Consider the following 27620-nt stretch of genomic DNA (forward strand, 5'->3'; position numbering starts at 1 on the left):
CTCTCCAGTGACTCCCAGTCCTCTCTCTGCCGCTCTATAAGAACGCTGTGAGCTCCGCAGGGCTGCATGCGGAGCAGGGGTCCGATGCAACACCAGGGGAGCGATGCGAGGACACCTCTGGGCAGCAGCACGTCCCTCCCTACACTGCGCTTTGCACTTTTCCAGTCTCCTTGGAGACAGTTGAGCAACTTTCTGCTCTTTTCCGGTGCTAGAGCGGCGGGGCTGGGAGCTGCGCGCAGGGAGCAGCCTGGCAGCTCGCATTTTTCCTGCTTCCTCCCAGCCTGGCTGAAGCCGATCGGAGCGCGATCCGACAGAGTTTGGCTGCGGCGATTTCCGGTGGTGTTTTGTTGTGGGTTTTATTTTTTTCCCCCATTCCCCTCGCGCCCGGCCAGCACTCCTTGGCTCCAACCCAACCGTGCGCGCTGACCTCCCCGCGTCCTTCCCGCGCCCAGCGGGAACCGTCCCCAGGCGGCCCCGTCCCGTCCCACCGTCCCCTCCCATGCAGCTCCATCGCTGGGCCATGTGGGCTCTGTTTGTACACAGATGAGCAACAGCTCGGCGCCAGCGCGGCATCGCCCAGCCCTGCGCCCGGCCGCTGTGTAAGTACGGCACGCTCGCTTCGCCCTGCTCCGCCGCTGCGCTTTGTGCTGCTATCCCAACGGCTGCTGTGCTGCTGTGCTGCTGTGCTGCTGTGCTGCTGCTTTCCGGCTGTGCAAGGCCTGGGAATGTGTGGGTTTGTACGTGGGGCAGATGGAACTCTTCTCTTGGTGGAGAAGAGCTGTGGGTATCCAGCTCGGCTTGGGTACCGCCGAGCAGCTTGTGCACAACCCAATGGTGCCAGCAGCCCCTGCACAGCAGCTCTGTGGCTCAGCCGGTCCTGCTCCTGTGCTGCTCTAAGAAAGCTGTAAAAGTTAACAATTAACAGCTAAAATACCTTCTCCTTCACTGGCACACACTGAGCTGACACACCGATGGGGACGCGTTGGGGCTGCGCATGGCCGTGGGGATGGGAAGGAGGAGGAGGAATAGGGGGAGAAGGAGGAGGAGAAGGATGTGTTTGCAACACGCCTCCAGGCTTTGCAGCTTGCTGCCACAGAGATCGCAGCTCAACGTATGTCCGTCCTTCCCACCAGGCTGATGTCCCCCATCCCTGCCCCACTGCCTGTGTCTAACCAAATGTGCCCTTGGAGCAGGAAGGAGTGGGGCTGCAGGGTGTGCCTGCTGCTCCTGTGGCCTCAGCCCAGTGACTCATTTTGCTCATAAAAACACAAACTGGTTGTTGCAGCTGGGGAGCTCCCTGCTGAGATAGGCTGGGTCCCTCCAGCTGTCCCCAGGCGCTGTCCCCACCACGTCACCCCCAGCCAACGCATTGTGTTTCCCCCTGGGAGCAGGAAACTTTGCAGCCACCCATCATTTTCTGTTCGTTTCTCAGTTCGCTGAGGTCACTTTGTCATCCTAGGCACCCTTATGCCACTCAGAGAAGTTTTGCATGCAGTGGGGCAATGCTCGTATTGCTGTTCCTTGCACTGGGCTGTTCCTTGTAGCCAGGCAAGAGGAGAAGATGCATGAATGCATGGGCAAACATCCCTGTTCCCAACCCCTTCCCTGTCCCCATTCCTGTCTCTCTCTCCATTCCTGCCCCTGCCCCCACCCCTCTCACCATCCCTATTTTTCACTCCTGCAAACCAAGCTGCTACCCCCATGTATTTGCAGCCCAGCGCGTGCCTGGTGCCAGCTCGCCACACAGCTTGCACCTTCTTATCTCCAAGATAAGAAAAAGTATTTCTGTTCCATCCCATCGTTGAGCTCATTTGTGTTCCTATCAGTGGGGACGGGAGCAGGCAGAGCTCTGTGCCTTTGCTGGTGGAGAATGCAAATACTTGCACGCTGCTGGTGCAATAACCAAGAGTCCTAACTGGAGACTAATCTTTAACTAAAGGCATTTCCAACTTCATTCCACGTCAGGTTTATTGCTCTCTCGCCTCGTTAATTTTTCCCTTGTTAACCACCTCCTGGCTGTTGTTCTTTCTGGGCACCCCCTGTGCCCCCAACCCCATCTGCAGGGATCAGGACACAGCCTGGGCAGTGGCACACAGTGGGAAGCACTGGGAGAAGGAAGCAAGGGGCTTTGATAGGGCTCTGTGGCCGCTTTGTGCAGCAGCAAACAACCAACGAATCCACGCTCTGAGAGGTTATGGGGAGGGCGAGGAGGAGGCGTGGGTGCAGTGGGGCACATAGCAGGGTGCTGCCCACAGCTCTGCTGCTCTCCACCCTGGGAATTCAGCTTTCTTCACCTTTACTCCACAGCCTTGTGGTGCAGGCAGGGAGCGGAGGGACAGTGCAGTTGGGTAAGTGCTGGATGTGCCGGGATTGCTCCGTGTTCCCTACTGTCTGATGTGGGGAGAGCCCCACATTCCCCAGCCCTGTCCCCGTCTGAGTGGCAGTGGGGGACCCCACGAAGCCTCATGCTGGCTGCAGGGGGTGCCACCCTCCATCCTTAACATCCATGCCTTCAGCACTGCTGCTTTGGAGGCACAATCCCACCAACACTTGTGTCCCCCAGGCCACCCATCCTGAGTGCAGAGCCATCGCCACGGGGCAGCCACATCCCCACCGTTCCCGGTGCCATCCCCAGGGCAGGGATGTGAGGCACCATCCCACAGAGCCGCGGTCCCGACGGCGCAATGCTGAGCCTGAAGCTGCCACGACTGCTGAGCATTCACCAAGTGCCTAAGGTCAGAGGGTAGCTTCCATCCCCTGGGGCTGGGAGGGATGCGGGACCCTCACCGTGCACCCAGAGTGCTGACGGCCAGACCTCCCCTTGGGGGACACTGCCACCACTCTGTACCTCACAGGGGTACCAGGAGCAAGGCATCCTCTGCGGGTATCGCCCCCCGAGGATCTCAGCAGCTGATTGTGTCCTCAGCGCCTTCCAGATGACCAACGAAACTCTCAACATCTGGACACACTTCCTCCCTGCATGGTGCGTCTCACAGCTGTCACCGCGCCGTTGGGGCAGGGGACGCATCGGGTGTGACGCTCACCCTGTGCTCACAGGTACTTCGTGTGGATGCTGGTGGGGCGGCTGTGGGGGCCGGGGGGCCGGGATCCCCCCGCCTGGCCACTGCTCGCCTATCTGCTGAGCTGCTGCATCTACCCACTGGCATCCAGCTGCGCCCACACCTTCAGCCCCATGTCGGCCCGCGCCCGGCACATCTGCTACTTCTTCGATTACGCGGCGCTCAGCATCTACAGCTTGGGTGAGGATGGGGGGGTTCACCCCGGGATAAGGAATTCTGTGGGGATGGAGGGGTTTGGGGCACTGCTGGCTCAAACACCGGTGAAATGGGATTTGGGGTTTGGAGAGCCCCTGTTGGGCAGAGGGCAGCTCCTCACCACGTCCTCCCGTCCCCATCCAGGTTCAGCCGTGGCGTATTCAGCATATGTGTTCCCAGAAGAATGGCTTGGTAGCATCTTCCACTGCTGCTACGTCCCCATCGCGGTGTTCAACACGGTGCTGAGCACCAGCCTGGCCTGCTACTCCAGGTATGTGCCCTCTGCTGTACCTCCCCAATTGCTTCAGCATAATCATTAATTAGTGTCACTAATAGAGCTCTGGGACTGGTAGCTGTATTGTAACAAGGCAGGGAAAGAAGAGAGTTTTGTGCTGCTGCATGCTGGCACCAGGAGAGCATGACAAACAGAATGCAGAACAACTGCTTTAATTTTGGAAAGCCCAAGAGGTATTTTTGCATGGTGCGTGGCTCCAGCCCTGTGTTACAGAGCTGCAAAGAGGGACCGCAGCCCTCCTGCATCAGTCCTACGGCACGGATAGCAGTATGTGTGCCGTGTTTGGCTCCCGAGCAGACTCAGACCATTTGTTTGGAATAACTCTAAAAAATATCTCAATGGCTCAGCTGCATTCCAGCTGCACGCTCAGTGCTGGGTTTTTTTTTTTTATGTAGTCAATTCCTGGCTGATCACCTCTGTCACAGGAGCAGCATGGCCAGGTGGGCAGCACACACGGATGGGCTGCAATGAGAGCGCATGGCCTTCATGCGATTTGCCCTACAGGAGCAGCAGCCCTACAAGGGCTCCTTTCATGCCTGCGGGTTTGGAGTCTCCCGCACAGAGCAGACAAACCTGTCTGTGCTTCCTTGCTGCAGCAGAAGGCATTCCTGCCTGTGAATGGGGCCCTGTGCTGTTCCTGTCCGCGTGCCCCACGTTTTGGCACCAGGAGGTTCTGTGAGATCTGGATCCGACCAAGGAGAGCCCCACTGCTCCACTGCTGCTTTATTTTGGGGGACGGCTCTTCAATTACTGTGTGATTTCAGCCATTGCAGTGTTTCACCAGAGTTAATTTCCTGGGCAACACAATGCAGAATGTCACTCCCCATCCAGACATAGGCTTTCTGCCTCAGATACGGTATGATGATAACCAACAGGCTCCTACATCTATTATAGGGCTGATGCCATAAAAAAAAGCAACTGGTTAAATTAATTAACTCTCAGATTTCAGTCACTCTCTCCGTGCATTCCCCGAAATGACAATTGCAGAGTCTTGGCAGGGTGTGAGACAGAAGCACACAGAGATGTTCCATGCCTCTCAGGCACGAGCTGCAATACAGCTTAATTAACAAACATCAGTGGCTGCAGCCTGAGAGCTGCATTACCACAAAGCAAGGCAGGGCCCAAAGCAAAGCAGGGCCAAAAGCTAAGCAAGTTCTAAAGCAAGGCAGGGTCCAAAGCACAGCAGGTCCCAAAGCAATGCAGGTGCATCCTGCTTGCAATCCTAGCTCTTAAAGCTTGGATCAAAAACCAAGAGTGAAAACTCAGTTAGCAACAGCAGGGGTGGCAGTTGTTTGCTGCTGTTGGGAAACAGCAAATGAACGGCAGCAAAAATCAGCAGCAAAATCAGGAGAGCATAAAAAAGAATTGCTGATGGATGGAAATATGCCAAGGGTGGCAGCCAGAGAGATGGCCTCCCCCTGGTCTGGGAGTCATAGCAGGAGGGTGAGGGCATTGCACACCACGCTGCAGCTCTGTGATGGTGGCAGCAGCGACCAGCCGACCCCAGCACTGCTGCAGCCTCACTTGGTGCTGCTCTGCTCCATGCAGGTTCCTGGAGCTGGAGAGGCCGTGGCTCAGCAAGGCGTCCCGCACGCTGGCCTTTGTGTACCCGTACCTCTTCGACAGCATTCCGCTCTTCTACAGGGTATGCTCACAGCACGGGGCTGCTCAGCCTGCAAGCGCTTGGGAAAACATGTCCTTTTTTAAAAAAGAAAAACAAACTCCTGCAGGAAAAGAGATTGCGTTATTTTTTCCTGCACCCATCCAGGCGCAGCACTCACTGATGCTGCGTGTTGCTGTCAGATCATAGTCACAGGCTGGTGGCTTGGCTTGGGAGGGACTTTAATGTCTTTGGGGGTGAGCGTTTTGCTGGTATGGGGCTGGTGATGCAGGGACCAATGGGGCCAAGTGTCTCACTCTGTCCCACCACCACCTCCCTTAGTTCTATCTGTGCGCAGCACGGAGCTGTGCGGATCCCACGGTCGCTGCCCACTACAGGCACACTGCCTTCGCCTTCCTCACCTGCTTCATCTTTGCCACCCACCTGCCCGAGAGGCTCGCGCCGGGACACTTCGACTACATCGGTAAGCAGCAGGAGGCTGAGCTTTGCTTCCTCGTCAGGCAGCACACGTATTTACAAACACAGCTCCAGGAGGGGATGTCTCTGGCGGTCGCGTTTGAACAAAGCTTGAGTTTCCTTGAGTACTTTTGGCTTCCCCGCAGGGCACAGCCACCAGGTGTTCCACGTCTGCGGCATCCTAGGCACGCACTTCCAGCTGGAAGCCATCCTGATGGACATGAGTGAGAGGCAGGCACGGCTCCCAGCCACGTCGCTGCTGCAGGTGCTGGCACCCATGGGCACGTGCATGGCCATCGGGTTGGTGGTCATTGCACAATGCTCTGCGCAGCTCTGCCAGGCACCAGAACCCTCACACAGGGAGAAGCTGCATGGGCAGTAGGGCACCTGGTCTGCAGGATGGGGGTTCCTGGTTTGCTGCTGCGCAGGACAGAACGTGGGCAGCTGATGCATGGGGTGAACGCAGGGTTTCTTTGCGTGCGCTCTATGAGAAGTGTTTGTTGGCGAACCCTCAAGGGAGAAACGTATTGCACTGGTGTTTGTACATACAGCTTTCAGGCTGGGGATGGGTTATGAAATGCTTTTAATCGAGTTGATATTTCATCACCAGAAATATTTAAAATAATCTTTAACGGTTTTTCTGCAAAAGGGAGATATGTGCCAATGCTTTCCAGAGCAAGAGGCATTCACCAGTTCTGCCTTATGGAGAGACACGGGTGTCCTTGCTGTCAGGGGGAGTGGTTTTAAACTGAGAAAGGAGAGATGTGGTCAGATGTTGGGGGAAATCCTTTACTCAGAGGCAATGAGGTGCTGGCACTGCTGCCCAGAGCTGAGGGTGCCCCATTGCTGGAGGTGCCCAAGGCTGGAGATGGAGCTCTGGGTGACCTGCCCAACCCCTCCATGGCAGCAGGTTGGAACTGGGGGTGTTTTGGGGTCCCTTCCACCCCAGCCATTCTGTGATTCCGTGATGTTGGTCAGCAGCAGAGCCCCACGGCAGGATGTGGACGCAGTGCAAGCTGCCACGTGCCAGGGCTGAGCCCAACATTTCTGGTGCTGGGGTTATAACCCCAACTATCTGACACTGCACCCAAGTGCCTAACCAGTGTGGGGCTGGGGCGGACCACAGCCTGCCTTCCATTCAGTTCTAAGAGAACATCCAGGGCACCTCGGTTCTCTGTGGATCAAACGGCCTTCCCAAGGGGATCACTTCTCCAACAACACGTAGAACAGCTCCGCAGGGCTTTGAGGATGCTTGCCACTGGGCTGTCAGTCGGGTTTACCCGGAGCCGCACACGCGATGCAGTGATGCCTGCTGTGGAGCACCATCTCTCAGTAATCATACGGGTGTATAACTGGTTTTGTGTGTAATTACCTCTCGCAAGGTAGAAGAGATGCACTTTGGAGTGACAACACAGCAGCTCGTTAAAGATATTACGGGGCTACTAAGTCTTTTGATAACAAACTTTCCTTTGAAAGCTGACCAAGATATTAATATTTATAAGCACTGGAATGTAATTGTTTATTCAACGTGTTGAATTCAATGTTTGTTTCATTAAGAGAGGAAACTAATGGAGCGGTGGCACTGATGTATTCTAACCTGTTTTGGACATTCTGTTTCTGCCTGTGAAAATAATTGCTTTGGAGATAATTGCTGATAATTGCAAAGCTTATTTACCTCGAGTACATGTGCAGCCGGAAAGAAAGCTGGCATGATTTAGGACTCTGCCAACTTTGTGTTCATCATTCTGGTTTTTTCGCTCGGTATTTTGGCTCTGGACTCAGGGCAGCCCTCTGGTCCTCCCAGCGGGAACAAATTAACGTCCTGTCCACCTGGAGACGGCCTTGAGAAGCGTTTTGGTTTGTTTGGATTGCACTGTGTTCACATCTGGAAATAAAAGCTTTGGGCAGATCGCAATAGAGGTTATTTACCGCCTCGACCAAATCTCTTTCAACAGTCCCCGCCGGGCACCGCTCCTCCACACCCCCAGCCCGACAGGGGGCGCTCCGACTGCAGGCGGCGCGCTGTGCCGTTACCATAGCAACGCTTGCGGCTTACGCCCCGGGGCGGGGAAGGGCGGTGGCGCCCCCCGACGTAACGCTGCGTGATGACGCCACGCGAGCGTACGCGCTGATTGGTTGGATTTGAACTGAACGGGCGCGCGGCCGTCGGGTGAGGCATCGCGGAGTTCGGGCCTTGAGGCGATCGCCGTTCCCGCAGCATGAAGGCGGCGTAAGTCCATCCCGGTCCCGCGGCCGGTCATCTCGGTCCGGTTCGGTCCCACGCGGTGTCCGGGCCGTCCCTCACGCCTCGTTCCTTCCCCTAGTAGGGCCAAGACCCCGCGGAGGCCGGCGCTGAAGAAGCCGTCGCCGCCCGGCCCGAAGGACCCCGTGGGGGTGAGTGCGGAGCTCCGGGGGGCGCCGAGCGGCGCCGTGCAGCGCCGTGGCTCAGCCGTGTCCTCCCACAGGTGTACTGCAGGGTGCGGCCGCTGAGCCGCCCGGACCAGGAGTGCTGCATCGAGGTGATCAACGAGAGCACGGTGCAGATCCACCCGCCCGACGGATACAGGATATTCCGCAACGGGGAGTACCGGGAGGTAACGGCCCGCGGAGCTCCTTTCCCCCGCTGCCGGGGTTCCTTGGGCGCTGTGTGGGCGGTGCTGTGAGAAAAGAGAGGTTTCAAATCCCAAAGCCCCGTTGGCCAAAAATGCACCGTTTCCTTCCTTTGGCATCGATATACAGAATCACTGTACAGATCAGAAGAGTAGAAAGCCCTCTGAAATCCTTGAGCCCAACCCAGCCCTCCGCTGCCCGTGTCCCTCAGTGCCACATCTCCGTGTTCTGTGGGTGCCTCCAGGGGTGGTGACCCCAGCACTGCATCACTGCTCTTATGGAGAAGAAACGTCTCTTGATATCCAATCTAAACCTCCTCTGGTGCAACTTCAGGCCATCACCTCTCATTGCTGTTACTTGAGAGCAGAGGCTGACCCCCACCTCACCACAGCCTCCTTTCAGGGCTTGTGGAAAGCAATGAGATCTCTCCTGAGCCTCCCCCAGCTGACAATCCCAGTTCCCTCAGCTGCTCCCCATAAGGCTCCTTTCCTTTGCAGCTCTGTTGCCCTTTTGGAGGCTTCAGGTTCTCCATGTCTTTTTATATTCTCTATATTCAAAAAAGGCTTCTGCAGGGTGGAAGGGTGAGAGCAAAAGAGGAAAAAAGATAAAACTGGCAAAACTGCTTGAAGGGTTTGTTCACAAAGCTCTGATTCTTAGAAACCAGCTCTAAACAAAATCCAGCACGAATGAGTTAAGAGTTGGTAATTCCTTAAGCTTAGCAATGAGCAATGTTTCCCTGTGTGTACTGAAGGGGAAAGCTGTAGTTAATGTATAAAGAGAGAAGAGTGGGTGGGCTGGGTTCTTCTCCCTGTAACCAGTGAGATACATAAACAGCACGACTCTGTGCCATGGAGGGTCAGAGTGGGTATCAGGAAACATTTATTTACTACAGAGGTGGTCAAAAATACTGGAATGGGCTTCCTAGCAGGGTGGGTGGTGTCTGTGGCTGTCAGTGGGCAATGCCCTCAGTGATAGCCTTTAACTTTTGGTTAACCCTGACACGGTCAGGCAGTTGGGTTTGATCTTTGTAGGTTTTTTCTAACCAAGCTGTTCTGAAGCAGTGAAATGCTGTGAAGTAGGAAGAAGGTGGCAGGTCACTTATAGCAAGCAGCTGTTGCGTTTACTGGAAAGGGAACTTTAGGGCATGTGTATAGAATGAGGAGCTAGAGTGCTACAGCTCTGAGCGTGGTTTGGTTGTGAAATGGCTAATTACAGGTTCCCAACAAAGTGCATTAGTTCTAAGTGAGACAATCTCTGTGGGTAAGGCATAATAAATGTTAGCTGGCACGCAGGATACTTTTGTTTCTGAATTCCAGATTCTCCCATAACGAAGTATATGAAGTGATATTTAAATATTTACGAGTGTTTTGAAGAAAAGTGGCTGGATCTGTCCGAGTACATTGCAGACCAATGACTGGAAACAGGCTGGGCTGGGAAAAGATGTGAATTTAAAAGCAAGAATATTAAATTCTGGAACAACGTGACTTTATCCATTGTCGGTGTCCTTGGTGTTCCTTCAGTACCTGTGTAGATGAAGGTTGGGGATCAAACAAACTTGAGCTTGAAACTGAAGGTTGTGAGCTTTATTTGCAGGTGAGGTCAGGATTTCTGATCACTATGGTTATTGATGGACATAAGCTCTAAAAACCAGAGGTTGCTGTTCTTTGATATACAAACTTAAGTGATTATTAGAAGAGCTATAGTGGAGCAACTGTGCGTCTTCAAACATGGGTGTAATCTTACAGTAGTTTGTTCTGTTGAGCTAAGGGAAAAAGAATGAGGCATTTTGAAGCAACAAACTTCTGGGCCGGGGAACTTAAGATTTAGGGTGATGTGTCTTCTTTACTTCAGACGCAGTATTCATTTAAGGAAGTGTTTGGTACCCTTGTTGCTCAAAAGCAGCTTTTTGATGTAGTGGCCAAACCTCTCGTGGAAGATCTCATTCGTGGGAAAAACGGTAAGGGTTTCCTTGTTTTCTGTCATGTTCTTTGTATGTCTTCTTCTTGTATTGTTATGATTTTGCATGTCTTAAGGTTTCTTATCTTGTCTAGATAAAATATATACATATATGTATATATACATATTTGCAATGGAAACAGTTGTGGCTTAGCTCCACTGTGCAACTTCCCTGGGAGCTCTTCTTGTGTAATGCTGTGCATGCTTTGTATGTCCAGGGATAATTTTTTTGTGCACTCTTAACTGAAGAAACACATCTTTTTCAGGGGAAAGATGCCAGTTATTCTCCTAAAGACTGACTACAGAAACAAATCAATTTGTCCTAGGCACACTTTGATAACTTGAGGTATCTGGTTAACGTCAAGCTCCCTTGTAACAGCCAGAGTAAATCAGACTGCTGCACCTGGGGTTTAGTGGCCACGTTTGTTTTCATTTCCAAATGCATGATTCCAAAACAGGGCAAGTATTAGCAGTTGAAGTGTGACTCATCCAGATGGTCAGTACTTGTTTTGACTAAGAGTGGCTTTTGCTGGACTGGAATGAGCTTACTGATAGATAGCTCAGCAGGAGTCTTTTTTCAGAAGAACATTTTACCCAAGAAACAGTGTGAATGTAACTGATGCTTTTTGAGGCTGTAAGCAATGATTACAGGACTCTTCTGTCTTTCCTAGGTCTCCTTTTTACATATGGGGTGACAGGCAGTGGGAAAACCCACACTATGACAGGATCTCCTGGTGATGGAGGGCTTCTTCCACGGTGTTTGGCTATGATCTTCAACAGCATAGGACCGTTCCAGGCCAAGAGATTTGTGAGTAGTTTTGTACCAAATTCTCCACTCTGCTGCTCACAACAACCTAAAGCACTGTTCAGAATGCCTCCTGTGTTAAACAATGACAGAAAGTACCCCCAGAAAACTGTGGGTTTCTGAAGCAGGACCAAGGAGATGGGCCTGGTATCTAGGACAGACATATCAAGATGATGTATGGTCTTAACTGTTTTTCTAATTGTTACTCATTTTTTAATTACTTCAGTAAAAAAAAGAAGAGTCTGAGCTATGATTCTGTGACTTGGGTATCTTGAGACAAATCTCATTCCATATTTGAAGTAACATAGAAAATGATGTTTTTCTTTTGTTCAGAAGTCTTTTTTTTTTTTTTTTTTTCAATCCAAATATATTTGGAACAATACTGGAAGCTTTTTCCTTGGTAGCATGCTGGCTTGGCAGCCTTTGTGAAATATTTTTGTTTTGAAAGTACCTGTTTTCTGTCAAATCTACTTGGAATTAGTAGCAGATTGAGTGTTAGTGAGGGGGTGTGGTATTTGCTGGCTGCCAGACAGCTTGATCAAATAACTTGTCTTTTGCTGGCCAACACCTTATGTTCGCTACCGTTTTTCATTATTTTGTCTAAACATGTTCACTGTTCAGGTTTTTAAGCTTGATGACAAGAATGGTGTGGATGTTCAGTGTGAAGTAGATGCTCTGTTAGAGCGACAAAAAAGAGATGCCATGCCTGTTTCCAAAACTCCTTCTGGCAAGTAAGTAACTATTGTAACAGGCAGAAAAAAGTAGTTAATGTAAATGTTATTCTGAAACTGATTTCAAGCTATCTCGATGTCTTTATCTTATTCTTGTGGGAAAAAAAGAAAAAAAAAACCAAACAACAAATAAGCAGAAGACATTCATGGCAATTCAGTGTATTATGTTCTGTGTAGAATAGAAAACTGCATAGGGAAATACTTCGATTTTTAAGCTTTAGAATTGAGTAACATAAGGCTTTTTTTTTTTTTTTTTTTTTTTTTATATCTGTTTCCACATAAGTAAAATGCTGATTTGACCACATACAATAATAGAATGGCTTGGGCTGGAATGAACCTCAAGTATCATGAATCTCCAACCTCCCATCACATGCAGAGCCACCAATCTCCACGTTTAATACCAGCCCAGGCTGCCCAGGGCCTGATCCAGCCTGGGCTCGAACACCTCCAGGGATGGATGGGGCATCCACAACCTTTCTGTTCTTGTGAGCTGTTCCAACACCTCACCACTCTCATAGTCCCCCTAATATCCAACCTAAATCTTCCCTCCTTCAGCTTAAAACCATTTCCCCTTGTTCTGCTGTTATCTACCCTTGTAAAGAGTTGACTCCCCTCCTGTTTATATAGGGTACTATGAAGTTAAACTTGAGGATGTTTTGCAAAATAGAGAGATTATGAGTGGTGTATGATTCCAGTGTCAACTGTCTAGGAATTTTGCAAGGTGCTTCTTTCTGGAGCTGAGTACAGCAGTACTGAATAGATGGATCTGTCTATTTAAATTCTTCTGAGTGCCACCTGAAACTGGATATGTTGACTTTAGTTTCTAATGTATTTCTATACTCCAGTCACACCAACTGTCAGTAAGCTTTGTTCTTTGGCTGTTCAGTCAGACAAGGTAGCTGGCTGTGGGTGCTCCATCACAATCACTTACTGTGTGTGATCAACAGGAGACAGGTAGATCCGGAGTTTGCTGATATGATCAACGTGCAAGATCACTGCAAAGTGGAAGAAGTTGATGAAGATAATGTCTACAGTGTCTTTGTCTCCTACATCGAGATCTACAACAACTACATTTATGACCTCCTGGAAGAGACTCCTTTTGACCTGATAAAACCCAAGTTAGTAGGAATAGCAATATTGATAAACTTACAGAAGTTATCCTTTTTGTATGTGAGGTTTGCGTGTCTTTGTGACTGCAGTCTCTGTGAATCTGGCTCAGTTCAGGTGAACTGCTTCCAAAAATCACAGAAAATGAGGCAAGCCTAAGGAATCCAGACAATGGTATTGAAGTGCGCTGAGTTGTTCTGTTGCTGCTAAGATTTAGTACTTGTTTTCCTAATGTAATGAAAGATAAATAAGTAAATACTTAATTTCTTAGGCAGCATTGTACCCTGCTGAGGTTTTAAGTCTACTGGAGATATTCTGAAAGTGCTATTCCTAGCTTGTGACCACGACTTGAAGAGCAGGCTATTCCATAGCTGGCATTTTCCTCTGGAATACTGTATATTGGGCAAAAGCTTGTGTATTATTTCCATTCAGTGCCAATCATTTCCTTAGCAACAGTGATGAATAGTCTCAAATGAAATTCTGGATGGTTTTTTTTTTTTTTTTTTTTTGGAAAGGTATCTACTTGGCCATGATCCAGGACCAGTGAATCTTGTGATCTTTGGAAAGGCAGTCTGTAAATCAACAGACTTATTTGAACATATCTTTAATGGACTTAGAATTTTAAAGAAAGTTAGGTGCGTCTTCTAGTACATGGGTTAATTAGGGAGATGGCCAATCTACAAAGACTAAACTAGAGTAAAACAAGTCATTACACTGAAACTCTGAGAGCATTCTCCAGGGCAGTTGTTTGAATATCTGAATGCTTTCTAAGTAAGAATAAAATTTGGTTTAGTTTGTTGCTTATCATATCCAGAAATCAGCCTAGGAAAAGTCTTGGATTATTTCCATTTATGGAAGGTGCAGTGCATTAAAAATGAAAAGGTTTTGGACACGGGCTGAACGTCTTAATATTTCTAATCCTGTTTTTTTGGTAGGTGGAACAATTGCAACACTCCTGTGCGAAACGGTGACTTTATGTATGTGCCTAAGCAAATTACTCGCAATACTGAAGAGTGAATTCTTTTAGTAGAAGCAGAAAATGAACTGACTCCTCATCTCTTCTTTGCTTTACTAGTTAACGTAGAATGCTGTTGAAGCCATCTTGCTTCTATATGAGCCATATGCATGTAGTAAAGCAATAGCTGCCACACAAACCAATAATTTCCAGTAAGAATTGCAATTAAACGTGGCTTCTAAATTAGTAGCTGGAGTGTAACTAATCTTGGCTGAGTGTGTGTCCTTGTACTTCTGCTTCCATCTGCTGTGTGGATAATTGATGTATTTAGACTGAATTGTGTACTTAAAAAAGATCTTGCGTGAGATGATATACTACTGTATATCCAGCTCCACTGAAACTTTGCTTTCCTTTCTTCCTTGCCCTCAAGACCTCCACAATCCAAAATACTTCGTGAGGACCAGAATCATAACATGTATGTCACGGGATGCACAGAAGTAGAGGTGAAATCCACAGAGGAAGCTTTTGAAGTCTTTTGGAAAGGTAAATAGTCTTGAAATGTAACTTAAAAGATTATATATCTGTATGGAGTTTACATTATCACGCTGGAAACAGAACTGGCTTTGGTAGGTGGCAAATCTGTTGTGTGAAGCAGGTGTTTGAAGGGAATGTTGTCACTCTTTCAAACAGGGCAGAAGAAGAGGCGTATTGCAAACACTCAGCTGAATCGAGAATCCAGTCGGTCTCATGGAGTTTTCATGATCAAGTTGGCTCAGGCACCTCTGGATGCAGATGGAGATAATGTGCTGCAGGTAAATTCTGGGGCGTGCTGTTAAAGGAGAAGTGTGTGTGTGCATGTATGGATATAGAAGTGAGAAGAAGTGGTGAATCTTGCAGTGTGCCCTACTGACTTAAACTTATGCATATTGAAACTTGTGTACTTTTGGTGAAGTGAATCAAAATTATAAAGTTAGTATTTCTCTCCTTCCTGTAAATAGAGCATTGAAGTGAGCAGCGATGCTGCTCTTTCATTTATTCTTCCTCTCTTTTGAGCAAAATGTCTTAATGTAAGAATATGACTTAGAGGCTTTGAGTAAGAGTGCTTGATATAATCTATCTTGTGCCACAAGACAATGGATTTGATAAACTTATTCACAAAAACCCTATTGGCATGGATTAAAGGCTATAAAAAACACTCTCAATCTTAGTCTGAAGGTGTAATATGTGTTTAAATGTGCTGGCTTGGGGTTGTGAGAGAGATTCCCCTGCACCCCACCACCCAGTGCCCCCTTAGAAGGCAGAGAATATAGAGCTAATGATTAGCCTAACCTATTTTCTTTCTCATAACAGGAGAAGGAACAGATTACTTTAAGCCAGCTGTCTTTAGTTGATCTAGCTGGAAGTGAAAGGACAAATAGAACAAAAGCTGAAGGGAACAGGTTGCGAGAAGCAGGTATGTATCATGTTTAGACAGTCTGTTAGTTTTATAGACTAGGCTATAAATGTGTTAATCTTGTCTCCTGGTAAAGAAACCATAAGAAGATTCATAAAGTGTTCTGTTATGATATTTGGTTATCTCATTTGATGGTCTTCAATTCTCCAGCTTGGAAACTGGAATTTTTGGCAGCATTTATTGCATTTGTGTGTACTTCAGATTACTTGGAAAGGCTGTCAGTAACAAATGACTTGCGGGTACAGACAGTTTATCTTAAAAATAAATAAATAAAAGATTGGAAATCTGATGCAAATAGCTGCTTACAGAGATTTTTTTATATTATTATTTTAAGGTAATATTAATCAGTCATTAATGACGTTAAGAACGTGTATTGAAGTTCTACGGGAAAACCAGATGTATGGAACAAATAAGGTATGCAACCTGCCATTCAGTTATCTCTTGAATAAGCTGATGTGATTAAAAACTTACTAGATCTTCCTTCTGCTTTGTTTTAAGATGGTGCCCTACAGAGATTCTAAACTGACTCATCTCTTCAAGAACTATTTTGATGGTGAAGGGAAAGTGCGTATGATTGTATGTGTTAATCCTAAAGCTGAGGACTACGAGGAAAGCCTGGTAACTTTCTTGCAATTCTTATCTCATTCTTGCCTACTCTACTTTCACATCTAGCTCTGAATTATTGTACTAGTTTAGTAGGTGGCAGGGATGATAACTTACACTGTTTGAATGCTTCAGGCAATCAGATGTAATACAGGGCAAACGTGTCCTGTAAGTCATAATTTTTCCTCTCAAAAATGCTAGTATGCTTGTGTGCAACACAGGAAATTTCTCTTATTTACAGCTTATTTACAGTCCAAATAGCTGTATTTGGGTGCTTTATCTCCACTAGGACAGTATTTGCAAGAACTTAAGATATCTGCACAGTCAGGTTTGTGGCTCTTTGAGGGATGAAGGGAGGGATGGTGTTACTAGGGAAGGATTTTCAGATGCTCTACTTCAGATTTGCAAGCTATCTAGCTGGGAAACACTTCAGATTCTGTGTTGATAATGTCTCTGCTAAAACTTCTATTGATCTAAAGTATCACTTTCAAACTTGCTTTGGACAGCTGCTGTTTTATGGCACTGCTGAGCTTGCGTTTGTTCTTTTGCAGCAAGTCATGCGTTTTGCAGAGATGACACAGGAGGTGGAGGTTGCAAGGCCTGTCGACAGACCGCTGTGTGGTCGGCGCTTCAGGAATCAGGCCTTCAGAGAGGAGCTGGCCAGGAAACTGGAGATTCGAGGTGGCCCAATTAATGGAGGTAGACAGGAAAATGCAGAGTGTTCACAGCACGTGCCTTTTCTTCTGTTCTTAGGGGCTGAAGGCTTCTTTAAGTATAAGCTTGAGCCTTGAGAGCACACAAGGAGCTGCGTTTTAACAGTTAGTGGTGAGCTTTCTCTGTAGTAGCTGCACCTGAATTGCTCTTTTCATGCTGTGCTACTGTTTACACAGTAATTGGGCTTAAGCTACGATTCTCAAAGTAATTCTTTGTTGTTGATGATGGGCTGAATTCAGGGTCCCATTACTGCAGCTCTGGAAAAGAGATTGTGTTGAAGATAATGCTTTGATGCTTTTATACGCTCCGGGTTTACTTTAGAAATTAGGACTTGCCTGGAGGTATTGTAAGGAATGAATCAAAAATGTCACATTTAATCTCTTCTCTATACTGTCATCTATTCTGAAAACATGTAGTTCTCATTAATAATTCTACGTTCTGTCTCCTTCATAATTCTGTGGAATGATCTGTAGCTCTGCGTTGTCAAATGAGAACTTTGTTCTCTAGCTTGCTGACAGACTTCCTTGGCTTTAAATCTTACAGAAACAGAAGAGCAATCTGCTTCAGAAATATTTTTGCAGAACTTTCCTCCCTTGCCTTCGTGCGAGCTATTGGATATTAATGATGATCAAACGCTTCCAAAGCTTATTGAAGTCCTGGAAGAACGCCATAAACTAAGACAAAAGTTGTCAGAGGAGTTTGCCAAAAATGGTAAGAACTTAGCACTGATGTAGAGCTCGATTTTTTTTTTTTTTTTTTTGGTGCCCTCATTGCTACTCAAGCATCTCTTCTGTACTAATGTGGAATAATTATCTTGTCTAGGTTGATGGTTTAAAAACCCTTTCGTTGAGGTAATGAAGTAGCTGGTAGTGTCAAGTTAGTAGGAGAAAGGATGAGAAAGTAAAGTATGTTGAATCTCTTGCAGTGCTTACATTTAAAACTGTGCTGCGAGAACTTGATTCCGATGTTATGTCCAAAGAAAACTACGTTCAAGGAAAGTTGTCTGAAAAAGAGAAAATAATAACAGGACAGAAAACAGAGTTAGAACGCCTGGAGAAGAAAATTAAAACTTTGGAATACAAGGTTAGTTTTCTTTCGTTGTTCTGAGCTATGCAGCTCCCAAGCATGGAAAGCTTTTTCTGTCTACCATTTGGCAATCTTCTTCACATCATAAGATGCATCATAAGCACAAGCAAACGTAAACTGCATTTCTGGGCTTAGATGGTTGCGTTGCCTGGTGGTATAGCAAAGTTCTTCCTCTCTTCTTCCAGATTGAGATTTTAGAGAAAACTGCTACAATTTATGAAGAAGATAAGCGTCATCTTCAGCAAGAACTAGAGAGCAAGAGCCAGAAACTGCAACGTCAGGCTTCTGACAAGCGTAGGTTGGAGGCACGGCTGCAAGGCATGGTTGCTGAAACAACCATGAAATGGGAGAAGGAGTGTGTGAGTATACTGCCCTACACGTGAGAGCTGTCTAAGGGAGTAATGCTGGAGGGAGCTGGGGAGCTTGATTGTTTTTTAAGGATTTTCTTTTTCTTTGTTTTCTTAATGCTGATAAGAGTGATGATATGTTTGGCTTTTAATCGAGGACTTGAGCAGACATTTTCTTCTTAAATTTTATAAATGTTGTATGATAGGATGAATTCCTCAAGGGCCCATGATGCAACTAGAGCAGCTCTCTTGTGCACTTTGTTTTGGTATCTGGAACTTGTTCTTTTGGGTTTATGGCTCTCTGAAGAGTGGTTCTTTTTTTCTGGCAGCTGTCAGGAGAAGCCTAATATCAGGCTTTCCCCATTATCCTCACGTAAACTCTTGTTCAGATATGCACTTCATGAGCAATAAGGAAAGAAAATCTGAGGAATTAATTTACTCTACTACAGGGCTGTTTACTTCTTCAGGGCTATCTACAGATCTACAGTTAGACAGTGGTCTGATTTGCCCTCATGATTCAGGAAGCAAAATATTTATGGCATTAGACATAACCTTGGCAGTTTTTCTTGTTAGCTTGATACATCACTACTTTGATCAGCTTGTATCTCAGAGGGAAAGAATATCCTCCGTGTAGAGTATAAAATTATCTACAAACTTGTAGCCCAAATGCTCTGTGTTTGTGTAAAGTACTTAATGTTTTTCTTCTCTTTGTCTTTGTAGGAGCGTCGTGTAGCAGCAAAGCAGCTGGAAATGCAGAACAAACTTTGGGTCAAAGATGAAAAACTGAAGCAGCTGAAGGCCATTGTTACTGAACCAAAGAGTGAAAAGCCAGAGAGGCCTTCACGGGAGAGAGACAGAGAGAAGCCTATTCAGAGATCAGTTTCTCCACCACCAGTACCTGTAAGTTGCCTTTAAAACACTCCCTGGTAAAGGGACAAGTGTACTTCTAAGAATGAACTAAAATGCAGAGCACTTTTCTCTAGTGACTAGAAAATGTTTCCCAAGCACAGAATTTGGATGTCTAAACTGCTTTTGAATTCTGTCTTTTTATTTGTGCTCCTACTTTCCTAATGCCTTCAATATTAAAGGACATCTGATTCTTAGTCTGTCACTGCTCTCCAAAACCATAAACTTGGGTAGCTACACTGAATATTGACTACGTGCAGTGACACTGTCTTATTGCCTTATGAGTTGATAGTTCTGTGTCGTTAACTGCTTTCCCATTCTCTGTAGCCTTCTAGTAACTTTATTACTCAGGTTCCTAACAGCCAGCGGCTCGTGAGCAACCAGCAGGTGCACAGACGTTCAAATTCTTGTAGCAGCATTTCTGTGGCTTCCTGTGTTATGGAATGGGAGCAGAAAACCCCTTCACACAAGGATACCGGTGGCAATTCTAAAACAAGGACTAGACAACAAGAACCAGGACAAAGTAGAGACTGTAACACCTCAGACAGAAGGCGAGGGATGTGCTGGACTGGAATCACTGAGGTTCCCAAACGTAGAGATGAGCTAGAAATAGAAGAGGATCAATGCTGCAGGGTTAGTGCTACTCCTGTCAAAAGCTAAATGTAGTGTTACTTAGTCTGGCTCAAAAGTTCGTCACAACTGCTCTCTTATGTTGAGTGTAAAAGAGACTTTTCCCTTAAATGTATTTCTCATAGGGCAGTACTGTTTCCAAGTTGAGTCTCGCTATTACTCTTTAATTTGGCACTTAAAAATCTTTAGAAAGCATTTCCATTTCTTGTTAGTCTGTAGACAGCTGCGGAAAGGAATTCTTAACTAACTGGGCCTTTTTTTTCCCTAGCTCTAAGTGTCTTTGTTTTAATTTGTCTGTCTCCTCAAATCTATCTTACAGCCTGTAACTTACCATAGTCCTTTTTGGGCAGCTTGAAAGGTGGTCTTATGAGCCAGCCACATGCAAATGTCTACTAGAAATAGTGCTTGGACAAATTTCTCCCTTGAGTAGCTGTTAACTTTTGCTCTCCTAGAATAGCTTTTCCAATTTTTCCCATCTGCATTAGAACTGGGGGCTTTGCTTATAGTTGAGAGATGCTTTTCCATTAAATTACTGTGTGCAAGTGTTTGTACGGGTGGTTGTCTCTGTCATGATGTAACTGTCACAGTGGCTCAGGTAAATCCATGAGAATTGTATTACATCCTACTCCCAGGATCAGAGCTCTTGAGAGGGCTTCCCAAGAAGAGGAAAGCTTATCATGGTGGGTTTCACTTTTTTGGGTATTGTTTTCAGTTACTTGCTAGCCCCAGCCCTTTGAAGTGTGGGATGTGGCTTAAGCAGATGCTGTTCCAATTAACTGAAGCACAAATCACCAGCATCAGATTATGGGAGGTATTCTCTCCCGCAATAAAATGTGACTGGTAGTAATGTCTTCCTTTGGACTTAATTTCCAGATTTCTAGGGCACCCTGGCAGAGTTACACTTCTCCACTAAAAAGAGGAGAGATCTTGAGTGTTTTATTCCTAATTTTCATGTAGAAAAACTTTGGAAGCCAGGAATCTTTAGATGCATTTAATCTTTAGAAGCTGCTTTAGCTCTGTAAGAGCTCTACCTGTGAAGGACACAGCTAGTCTCATGTCCATTGCTGAGAGAAATCCCAATTGCTGTGCGTCTCCTGAAAGCACAGTGAAGAAATCTGCATTCATAGCTTTGGGTTATTTAACATCACTGTGATGTACAGAGATCTGTACACTAGTGAGTAAATAGAACAGAGAGCCTGCAGTATTCTTTCAAATGCCCGTTAGAGGACTCTGAAAGGACCCAGGTTTTTAAGCAAACTATTTTCTGGTTTACCTGAGCAACTGACAACGTTCATGAACGTAAGTTAAAAATTTGTGAACCTCCATTGCTTCTTGTAGATTTCTAGCAGCTGGGCTCAGAAGCAGTAATGCTAGCAATGGGCACTCTTCCTTTTTCTCTGCTTTTAATGCTTCTGAGTAAACAGAGGCTTTGTGTCTTCCACAGATGTTGAAAAGCCATACTCAATCTGTTTCCTTTGCTACATCAAGATTACATCTTGATCCATTAGTGCATCTGTGGAAACACTTTCAAATTTATCTTTTCAGGTCGGTTAATATGTTCATGGCAATCAGATCTGGGAAATTTGGGAAGAGTGCTGCTAAAGAGAAAGATATTCTTCTTGAGGAAACCCTACTGTGTAGGGAATGCAACCAATTGGATAAAACTACATCAAATTAGTGGGAAATAATTGGCACAGAAATAAAATCCATTAAGCATTTTTTGCAAGGTTCATGGTAACTGTATGTTTCAGGATGGATTCTAAAAGGAACAAAGCTTTGATCTTCAGATAAGTGCATCTTAACCGGACCTGCAAAAATCAGTTTTGCTAATGATAATCCTTTGAGAAGCTTACTGTGTGCTGATTTCTTCTGATTCTCTTCCCACTCTGATCAGAATGCACCTCCAGTTCGTCTCAGACACAGACGGTCGCGCTCAGCTGGGGAGAGATGGGTAGATCATAAGCCACCTTCTAATCTGCCCACTGACACAGTCATGCAGCCACATGTCCCTCATGCCATCACAGTAGCAGCTGCAAGTGAAAAGGCACTAGCTAAGTGTGACAAGTACATGCTGACGCACCAGGAGCTAGCCTCTGATGGGGAGATTGAAACAAAACTAATTAAGGTAAAGCAAACACCTCTGTGGTAAACCTGTGATAACCCTGTCAAATCCTATTTCTGGCAATGTATTTGTGCTACAGGCTCGTGCCTTGCACAAAGGTATGTTTGACTCCATGTGCTAAGAGATTTGCAAGTTTTGTGCTGTTGGATGCAAGGGAGGTTTTAGAGTCTGAAAATGCTTTTCTTGAACTTTGTCATTTATGTATGCATCATCACATACTTATTACTTTATCACTTTCTTGAAAGTAATTAAGGTTTCTTTTTCCCCTCTAGTAAAACACAATAATCCATTCATAATGAAAGTTTCTTAGACTTGTGACTGCAGCTAATCTTGCAGAGTTGCTCTTGTTGGAATGATATTTGATTTAGGTGGCTGCAGTGATGGATGCTCAACTGCTCCATAACAGAATTCCTAGCATACAACCAATGAGCAAATTGGTGGGATGACTTAAGCTTTGAACTCTTGCACGTGTATGCTTACTAATTTGAAAGAAAGCTGTAGCAGTAAGTGCTTAAGTTTTCATGTGAAAACTGACAGTGTAGCTGCCACAGTAACCTCATGGCTGTAACTTCTTAACTGTTTTTGGCTCCCAGGGTGATGTTTTCAAAACCAGAGGTGGTGGACAGGCTGTGCAGTTCACAGAGATAGAAACTCTAAAGCAAGAATCTCCAACTGGGTGAGTTGTGCCCTTAACTTTGGGCTCTGGTTCTGTTGGAAATGTATAACTTCAGTGTTTGATGTGTAACTGATCCTGCTCCAAATGACTGAGTAAGAAGTTGTTGTGTCTAACTCAAAATCATATGAAAGTAACTTTGAGGAGCTTTTAGGTGCTGTTGAGAGGAAAAAGTATTTAATTGAAAAATATATAATGTATTCTATTGTGCATGAGAATCTTGTAGATTCTTTAAAGAAAGTGACATTCCTGTAAAATTTTCTTGTTTTTCCTCATCCTTGTCTTACAGTCGAAAGCGAAGATCACCTTCCAATGCTGATCCACCAGAGGATGCTGCAGACTCTGAATGGACTGATGTGGAAACCAGAGTAAGCTACAAAGGAGGGAGAGAGATCTCACATTTGATCTCAATGAGGGCTTGGATTAGTGTTGATAGCTGGGTCAGGTTAGGGTTAGAGACTGACTTTCTGTGTCTTCTCAGTGTTCTGTGGCAGTGGAAATGAGGGCGGGATCTGCCCTTGGACCTGGATATCAGCATCATGCTCAGCCCAAGTAAGTGCCTCTCTTCTCTAATTGGTGCACTGTTCTCTTTCCTGGTAACTCCTAAAGTGAGACAACACTTTTTTTTTCACCTTGTTGCCCTTCCTGCTTTGGGTTTGTGATGCATACACTTTTAATATTATACTGTGAAGTGAACAGGCTTGTTGAGTGTTGGAAATACTGACTGTACAGATCTGTAGGGGACTTTTACCCAGAAGATGTGTTCTGGCACGTTCTCTGGCATTTAGTGCTGTGAGCAGAATGTCAGGTTTGATCTTGTCCTTCTGCAGCAATTCGGAGTGCTCTTAGCTGGACTGTAGCAAGCGTGGGACTGTAGCATGCCTGGCAGGTCACAACTGGAGTGGGATCAAAGGTGACAGTGGCATAGGGCTGCACCGTTCTTCTCCAGTCCCTCTAGCCTTTATCAGATTCTGATGTAGTTAAAACAAAACCTTCATCTTTGTATTTTTAGATAAATTTAAATATGGTTACAGATACCTCACCATTCATTTTGGTGCCTCAGTGAGGAAACTGAGGGAATCATTGGATGTACTTAATAGTATACCTGAATGCAGCTAATATTTTAGCTGCTACCTGCTATGCAACTGCTAAGGCATCTGCTGAGGAGGCATGGGCTGTAGTCATGCTAGAAGAATCTTTCTTCCTCTTGAGGTGCATAGATAAGTCTGAGTTTGTCAGGGTTCTCATCTATCTTTAATGTGATGGGATCAGAGTTGCAGTTACACAGCACACCTACCACATCAGAAGCCTCAATTTCTAGGAAAAGTTGAAAGGATGTACTTGGTAAAGTTAGTACCTAACTCTTGAACCAGACATCTAAAAAAAATCTCTTGCCTATAAAAGAAATGTTGCAGATGATCTAGTCTTGCTAAACTCGATGTTGCGGAACAGAACTAAGTATCCAGGTTTGGACTCTTGCAGATAGGTGCTGGCAATGCTGTGGAAGTCACCTGTTCAACTCAGGGGAAGACAACTTGCAGTTTTGCAAGACATGTTTACAGGGAGGAGAGAGGGCTGGAGAGGTAAAGAGGCTTCTACAAAGCCAAAGCAAACCAAACTGATTATCTTTGGAATCAAAATAGTAAGAATTAGTAAAACACAGGTTCTCATCTCTTGTGTGATGTGTATTATTTGTACAAAAAGGGTTTAGAACTGTAGCGGCGAGGTGTTCTGGGGAGTTTCAGAAATGAGGAGTTCCTGTTCTGGGTAAGGTCCCAAATGTTTGTTGCTGTGTTGATATGCACTCCATCACACTTCTCACAGAACCTGTTCAGGGTGGCTGCTGCTACTGGCAGCCTTGCAGCAGCCTTACAGTACTGTTGTCAATCCCGTAGTTTTCCTGTGTATTGAATTGCAACTTCTATTTTTTAAAAGTTAATAAATTGAACTAAAACTCGGTTTTAAGCCCATGGCTATTTTAAAAACAAGAAAACAGAATTCATCTGTTTCTGGGTAAATAAGCTCTTTAGTTTGCTTGTAGTGTTTCTCAGCACAGAAAGTACATTAAATTTATGCATGCAGCAGAACAGATAAATGAGTTATTGACTGCTGTTACAGAAAATGACTGCTGTGTAAGATCTGAAAGTTGTTTGATTGCCTTCTTTTCTTTTAGGCGAAGAAAGCCATGAACTTAACGTACTGCTGCGTTGGAATCTTGTTGATTTTTATCAGACTTATCTGCTGCCAGTGATAAACTAACTGCTTTGTTATCACTACAAGCTTGTATTTTTTTTAATACTGGCCTATGCTAGGCAATGGTTACATGGAAAATACTTTTTGCAAACCTGAAGAAGCATGTGAGTGGTGCAAATACTTTCAGTGGACAGGGGGAGGTTCTGCCATTGCGCGCTGTGGACTTCTGAAGAAATCCTTCTGTCTTGTATTCATGAAGCCCTCGTTATTAAGCTGTACCTTTATAGAGTAATGACACAAGGCTTCTGCCTTGCATATATTTCAGCTCTTTATAGGATGTACTTGTACTCTGGTCACTATCCCTTTCTTGTTAGGCCCTCTGTTTTGAAGAGGTGTAAATGCTGCAATTTATTCAGATGCAGTAATGCACTTTAAGAGTGTTCCTATGCCATTTCACGTATTATTATAGCCAGCAGCAGCTTGGTAATCTAAATTTCTTCTTGGAAGAATTACCTTTAATTATTTAATATACGAATCAGCTTATGAAATCAATTTCAATCTCAATCTTCTAGTCTTCATGGTAACAAAGTGAGAATACCAAGATGATGAGTAATGATGACTTGACGTCATGGCTACTTTATTTTGTAGTGCAAGTAAGTAATTAAGTATTTTACATCTGTAGATATGGGGTAAAAGGGTAAGTGCTCACTGATATGGTGATGACCTTTTATATATGTGGCTCTGCAAGCATGTTAAAATAAATATAAATAAATAAATAAATAAAAATAAATACTTTTATTCAGTGGCTCTTACCAATCATGTTCTTGTCACACCACCATACGCTAAACTACAAAAACTAAGGTAAGCCCTGCAGTTTGTTTTGCTTTTCTTTTTTTGGAGGGATTTTGTGAGTTTGATGTAAATGGACAAATCCTGTACTGCAATGGAACTGTGGGAAGCTCTGCCATGGCAAGCTAGTGCCACTAGGTGGTGTGAAATAACCACTGTGGGGTGCTGGCCTCGGAATCCTGTGCTCATCTGCCCTGCACGGAGGTTGGCTTTGACCTGAATTCCTCTTCTGAGCACTGCTGAGTTTTGGGGCATTGCTAACCTGTGCTCTGTGTCCCCACTGCCACACATCTCCTGCCTTGGACAGGAAGGGCAGCCAGCAGAAATAACAGGCAAAGAAACTCATCAAGGCTGTACTCTTCTTTCTGGTGTTTGAATTAACTCCTTCACGTGCTGTAAAATAATTTGTCTACTATTAATGATAAGCAAGCTATCAAAGGCATTATCTCTTTGATTTAGATTCAGTCATTCTGTCATCAGCATAAGTCATATTGAGTGTTTCTGGGGAAACCTGGGAGGGAGCCTTGGGAAATGAGTGTTCAGGACTTGTGAAAGAAAGCAGTAGCTGCACAATGTGACTTCATCTGAGTTGCTTCAAAAGCAATGTGAATGAGGAATTCTGACTCAGCTCTCAATGTGCTGTTTTCTCTGTCACTTGTGGCAAAAGATGTTTGGCTGAAGTGTCTGTTTCTCAGTCCTTGTGAAGTTCTGTGTCTCGACACACAGTGTTTTGCAGGAGCTTTTCTCAGAAGCTCCATGTTTTGGATGAGGGTGCACAAAGAGTTGCTGCAGCCGCCTTGTCCAAATAAAGGTTAATATAAAGCAAATCTGAGACCATGTGAAGGAGGATGCCTGTGTCCTTGGCAGTGCTACAAGGAAGGTGGCAGCTTGTTAACAAGTTGTATCAAGTCTGTGACTTGTTCTTCACATGCTGCCCGTGAGGTCAATGCGAGCTAGCTGCTCAGGTTTGTGTTTGGAAAGAAACTGAGCTCAGCAGTGTGCTCTGTGCTCTTGGGATGGATGGAGCGTGAGGCCTGGCAGGGAGGGCACAGGGACTCCTGCACTAGTGATGGCAGCAGAATTTCAGTGCATATCAAGCTGTTTCCTGGCCCAGATCTAGCAATGCTTCTCCATGGGTGGAATTGCATTCAGTGCCACTCAATTGCATTCCTGTGAAGTCGTTCTTCGTGTCTTTGCGTCTTCTTCACATATTTACTCTAGCACACAGCACTGGCGGTGTTTACTCTGCAAAGATTCCTCTAAGACTCAGCTAAGCACACAATTTACTCAGCTAACAAGGGCTGGCATTTATTGTGGGTATCTTTGTGTACTTGTCATTCTTTCGTCTCCGTTGACATTCAGTGGGAAGCGTTAAAGCAAACAGCAGCACGCAGTAGGAGGGTTGCCTGTACCAATGCTCCTCTGTGCAATAGCTGAGCGAGGCCTTCTGCTTGGTGTTGGCCCTCAGCTCCCCCCACTTGCTGTCAGTGGGGGTGGAAAAGCCTTCATGAAGGAATTGAACTTCTTGGGGGGGGGGGGAATGGTTGGAAATGCAGGTATGGGGCTTTGCTTGTTTCTGCTGTGTGCTAACGCCTACCTTTATTTTTCCCTCGATCTCTGCACAGACTGAGGCTAGCATTACTTAAAGCAGGTAAGAATGTGGCCCTATGGAGTAAATAATTTTCAGTTATTGTTGGGCAGGATTTGAGGAGGTTGGCTCTGTATTTGTATTGCCCAAGCAGGGGCTCTAAAGCCAAGGACATCTTGGGGTCTCACTAAGTAGGACGCTTGAACATGCTGCTCAGGAGAGCTCAGCTGTACATGAAACCAAATCAACCAGGGGGATGTAGAGGCATGGTAAATTATGCAGTGTTACTTCTAAAAAAAAAAATATATATTAACTTGAACAGGGAAGATCCTGGTAATTGCTTTCTCCAGTAGCTTCCTCTCAGAGCTCTCCCAGGTTCATTGCAGGCTTTTGTTTCTTCTGCCAGTCCTTCCATTGGCAAGCTGGATCAAACCATATTCCAGTGGGATGCACCACTCCGTTTTGCAGAGGCGTGGAGCCCACTGGTGAAAGCAGCTCTTCAGTGCTTTTGTTCTGAGGCTTGTTTTCGTGATCTCTAGTTCCTGTAGCTAGCAGCCAGCAGCATTTCAGCACTTCAAGTCAGCTTCTTTGGAAGAGAACTGATGAGCAGTGGATGCTCTGTGCTTTCTGCAGGCCAGCCTGGTG

The 27620-nt window shown here is 45.7% G+C and overlaps 2 protein-coding genes across 6 annotated transcripts; both read left to right on the forward strand.

The window, feature by feature from the left end:
• Positions 1-235: 235 nt before the first annotated feature.
• On the forward strand, positions 236-6169 carry PAQR5 (progestin and adipoQ receptor family member 5). The gene is made up of 9 exons (XM_031587905.2): positions 236-599; positions 2308-2348; positions 2564-2735; positions 2856-2983; positions 3058-3260; positions 3420-3546; positions 5119-5215; positions 5513-5654; positions 5794-6169. Exons 3-9 carry the CDS (start codon positions 2685-2687, stop codon positions 6027-6029), a joined length of 984 nt encoding a protein of 327 aa, XP_031443765.1. The 5' UTR covers positions 236-599; positions 2308-2348; positions 2564-2684; the 3' UTR covers positions 6030-6169.
• Positions 6170-6238: 69 nt separating this feature from the next.
• KIF23 (kinesin family member 23) lies at positions 6239-25326 on the forward strand. 5 transcript variants are annotated; one of them, XM_090149200.1, is made up of 24 exons: positions 6239-7877; positions 7972-8041; positions 8113-8241; positions 10109-10214; positions 10885-11021; positions 11640-11749; positions 12697-12867; positions 13792-13833; positions 14242-14354; positions 14502-14623; positions 15162-15264; positions 15599-15678; positions 15763-15882; positions 16419-16566; positions 17125-17292; positions 17507-17664; positions 17853-18026; positions 18735-18914; positions 19248-19553; positions 21445-21675; positions 22266-22348; positions 22635-22713; positions 22827-22897; positions 24519-25326. In XM_090149200.1, exons 1-24 carry the CDS (start codon positions 7867-7869, stop codon positions 24532-24534), a joined length of 2928 nt encoding a protein of 975 aa, XP_090005326.1. In that variant the 5' UTR covers positions 6239-7866; the 3' UTR covers positions 24535-25326. The 5 variants fall into 5 exon arrangements, with proteins under 5 accessions (XP_090005326.1, XP_090005327.1, XP_031443759.1 ...); XM_090149201.1 differs by having other exon boundaries at positions 7975-8041; XM_031587899.2 differs by having other exon boundaries at positions 19272-19553; positions 24519-25325.
• Positions 25327-27620: the final 2294 nt, after the last annotated feature.

Source organism: Phasianus colchicus, chromosome 12 (assembly GCF_987193195.1).
Source record: "Phasianus colchicus chromosome 12, bPhaCol1.hap1.1, whole genome shotgun sequence".
NCBI classification, from domain to species: Eukaryota; Metazoa; Chordata; class Aves; order Galliformes; family Phasianidae; genus Phasianus; species Phasianus colchicus.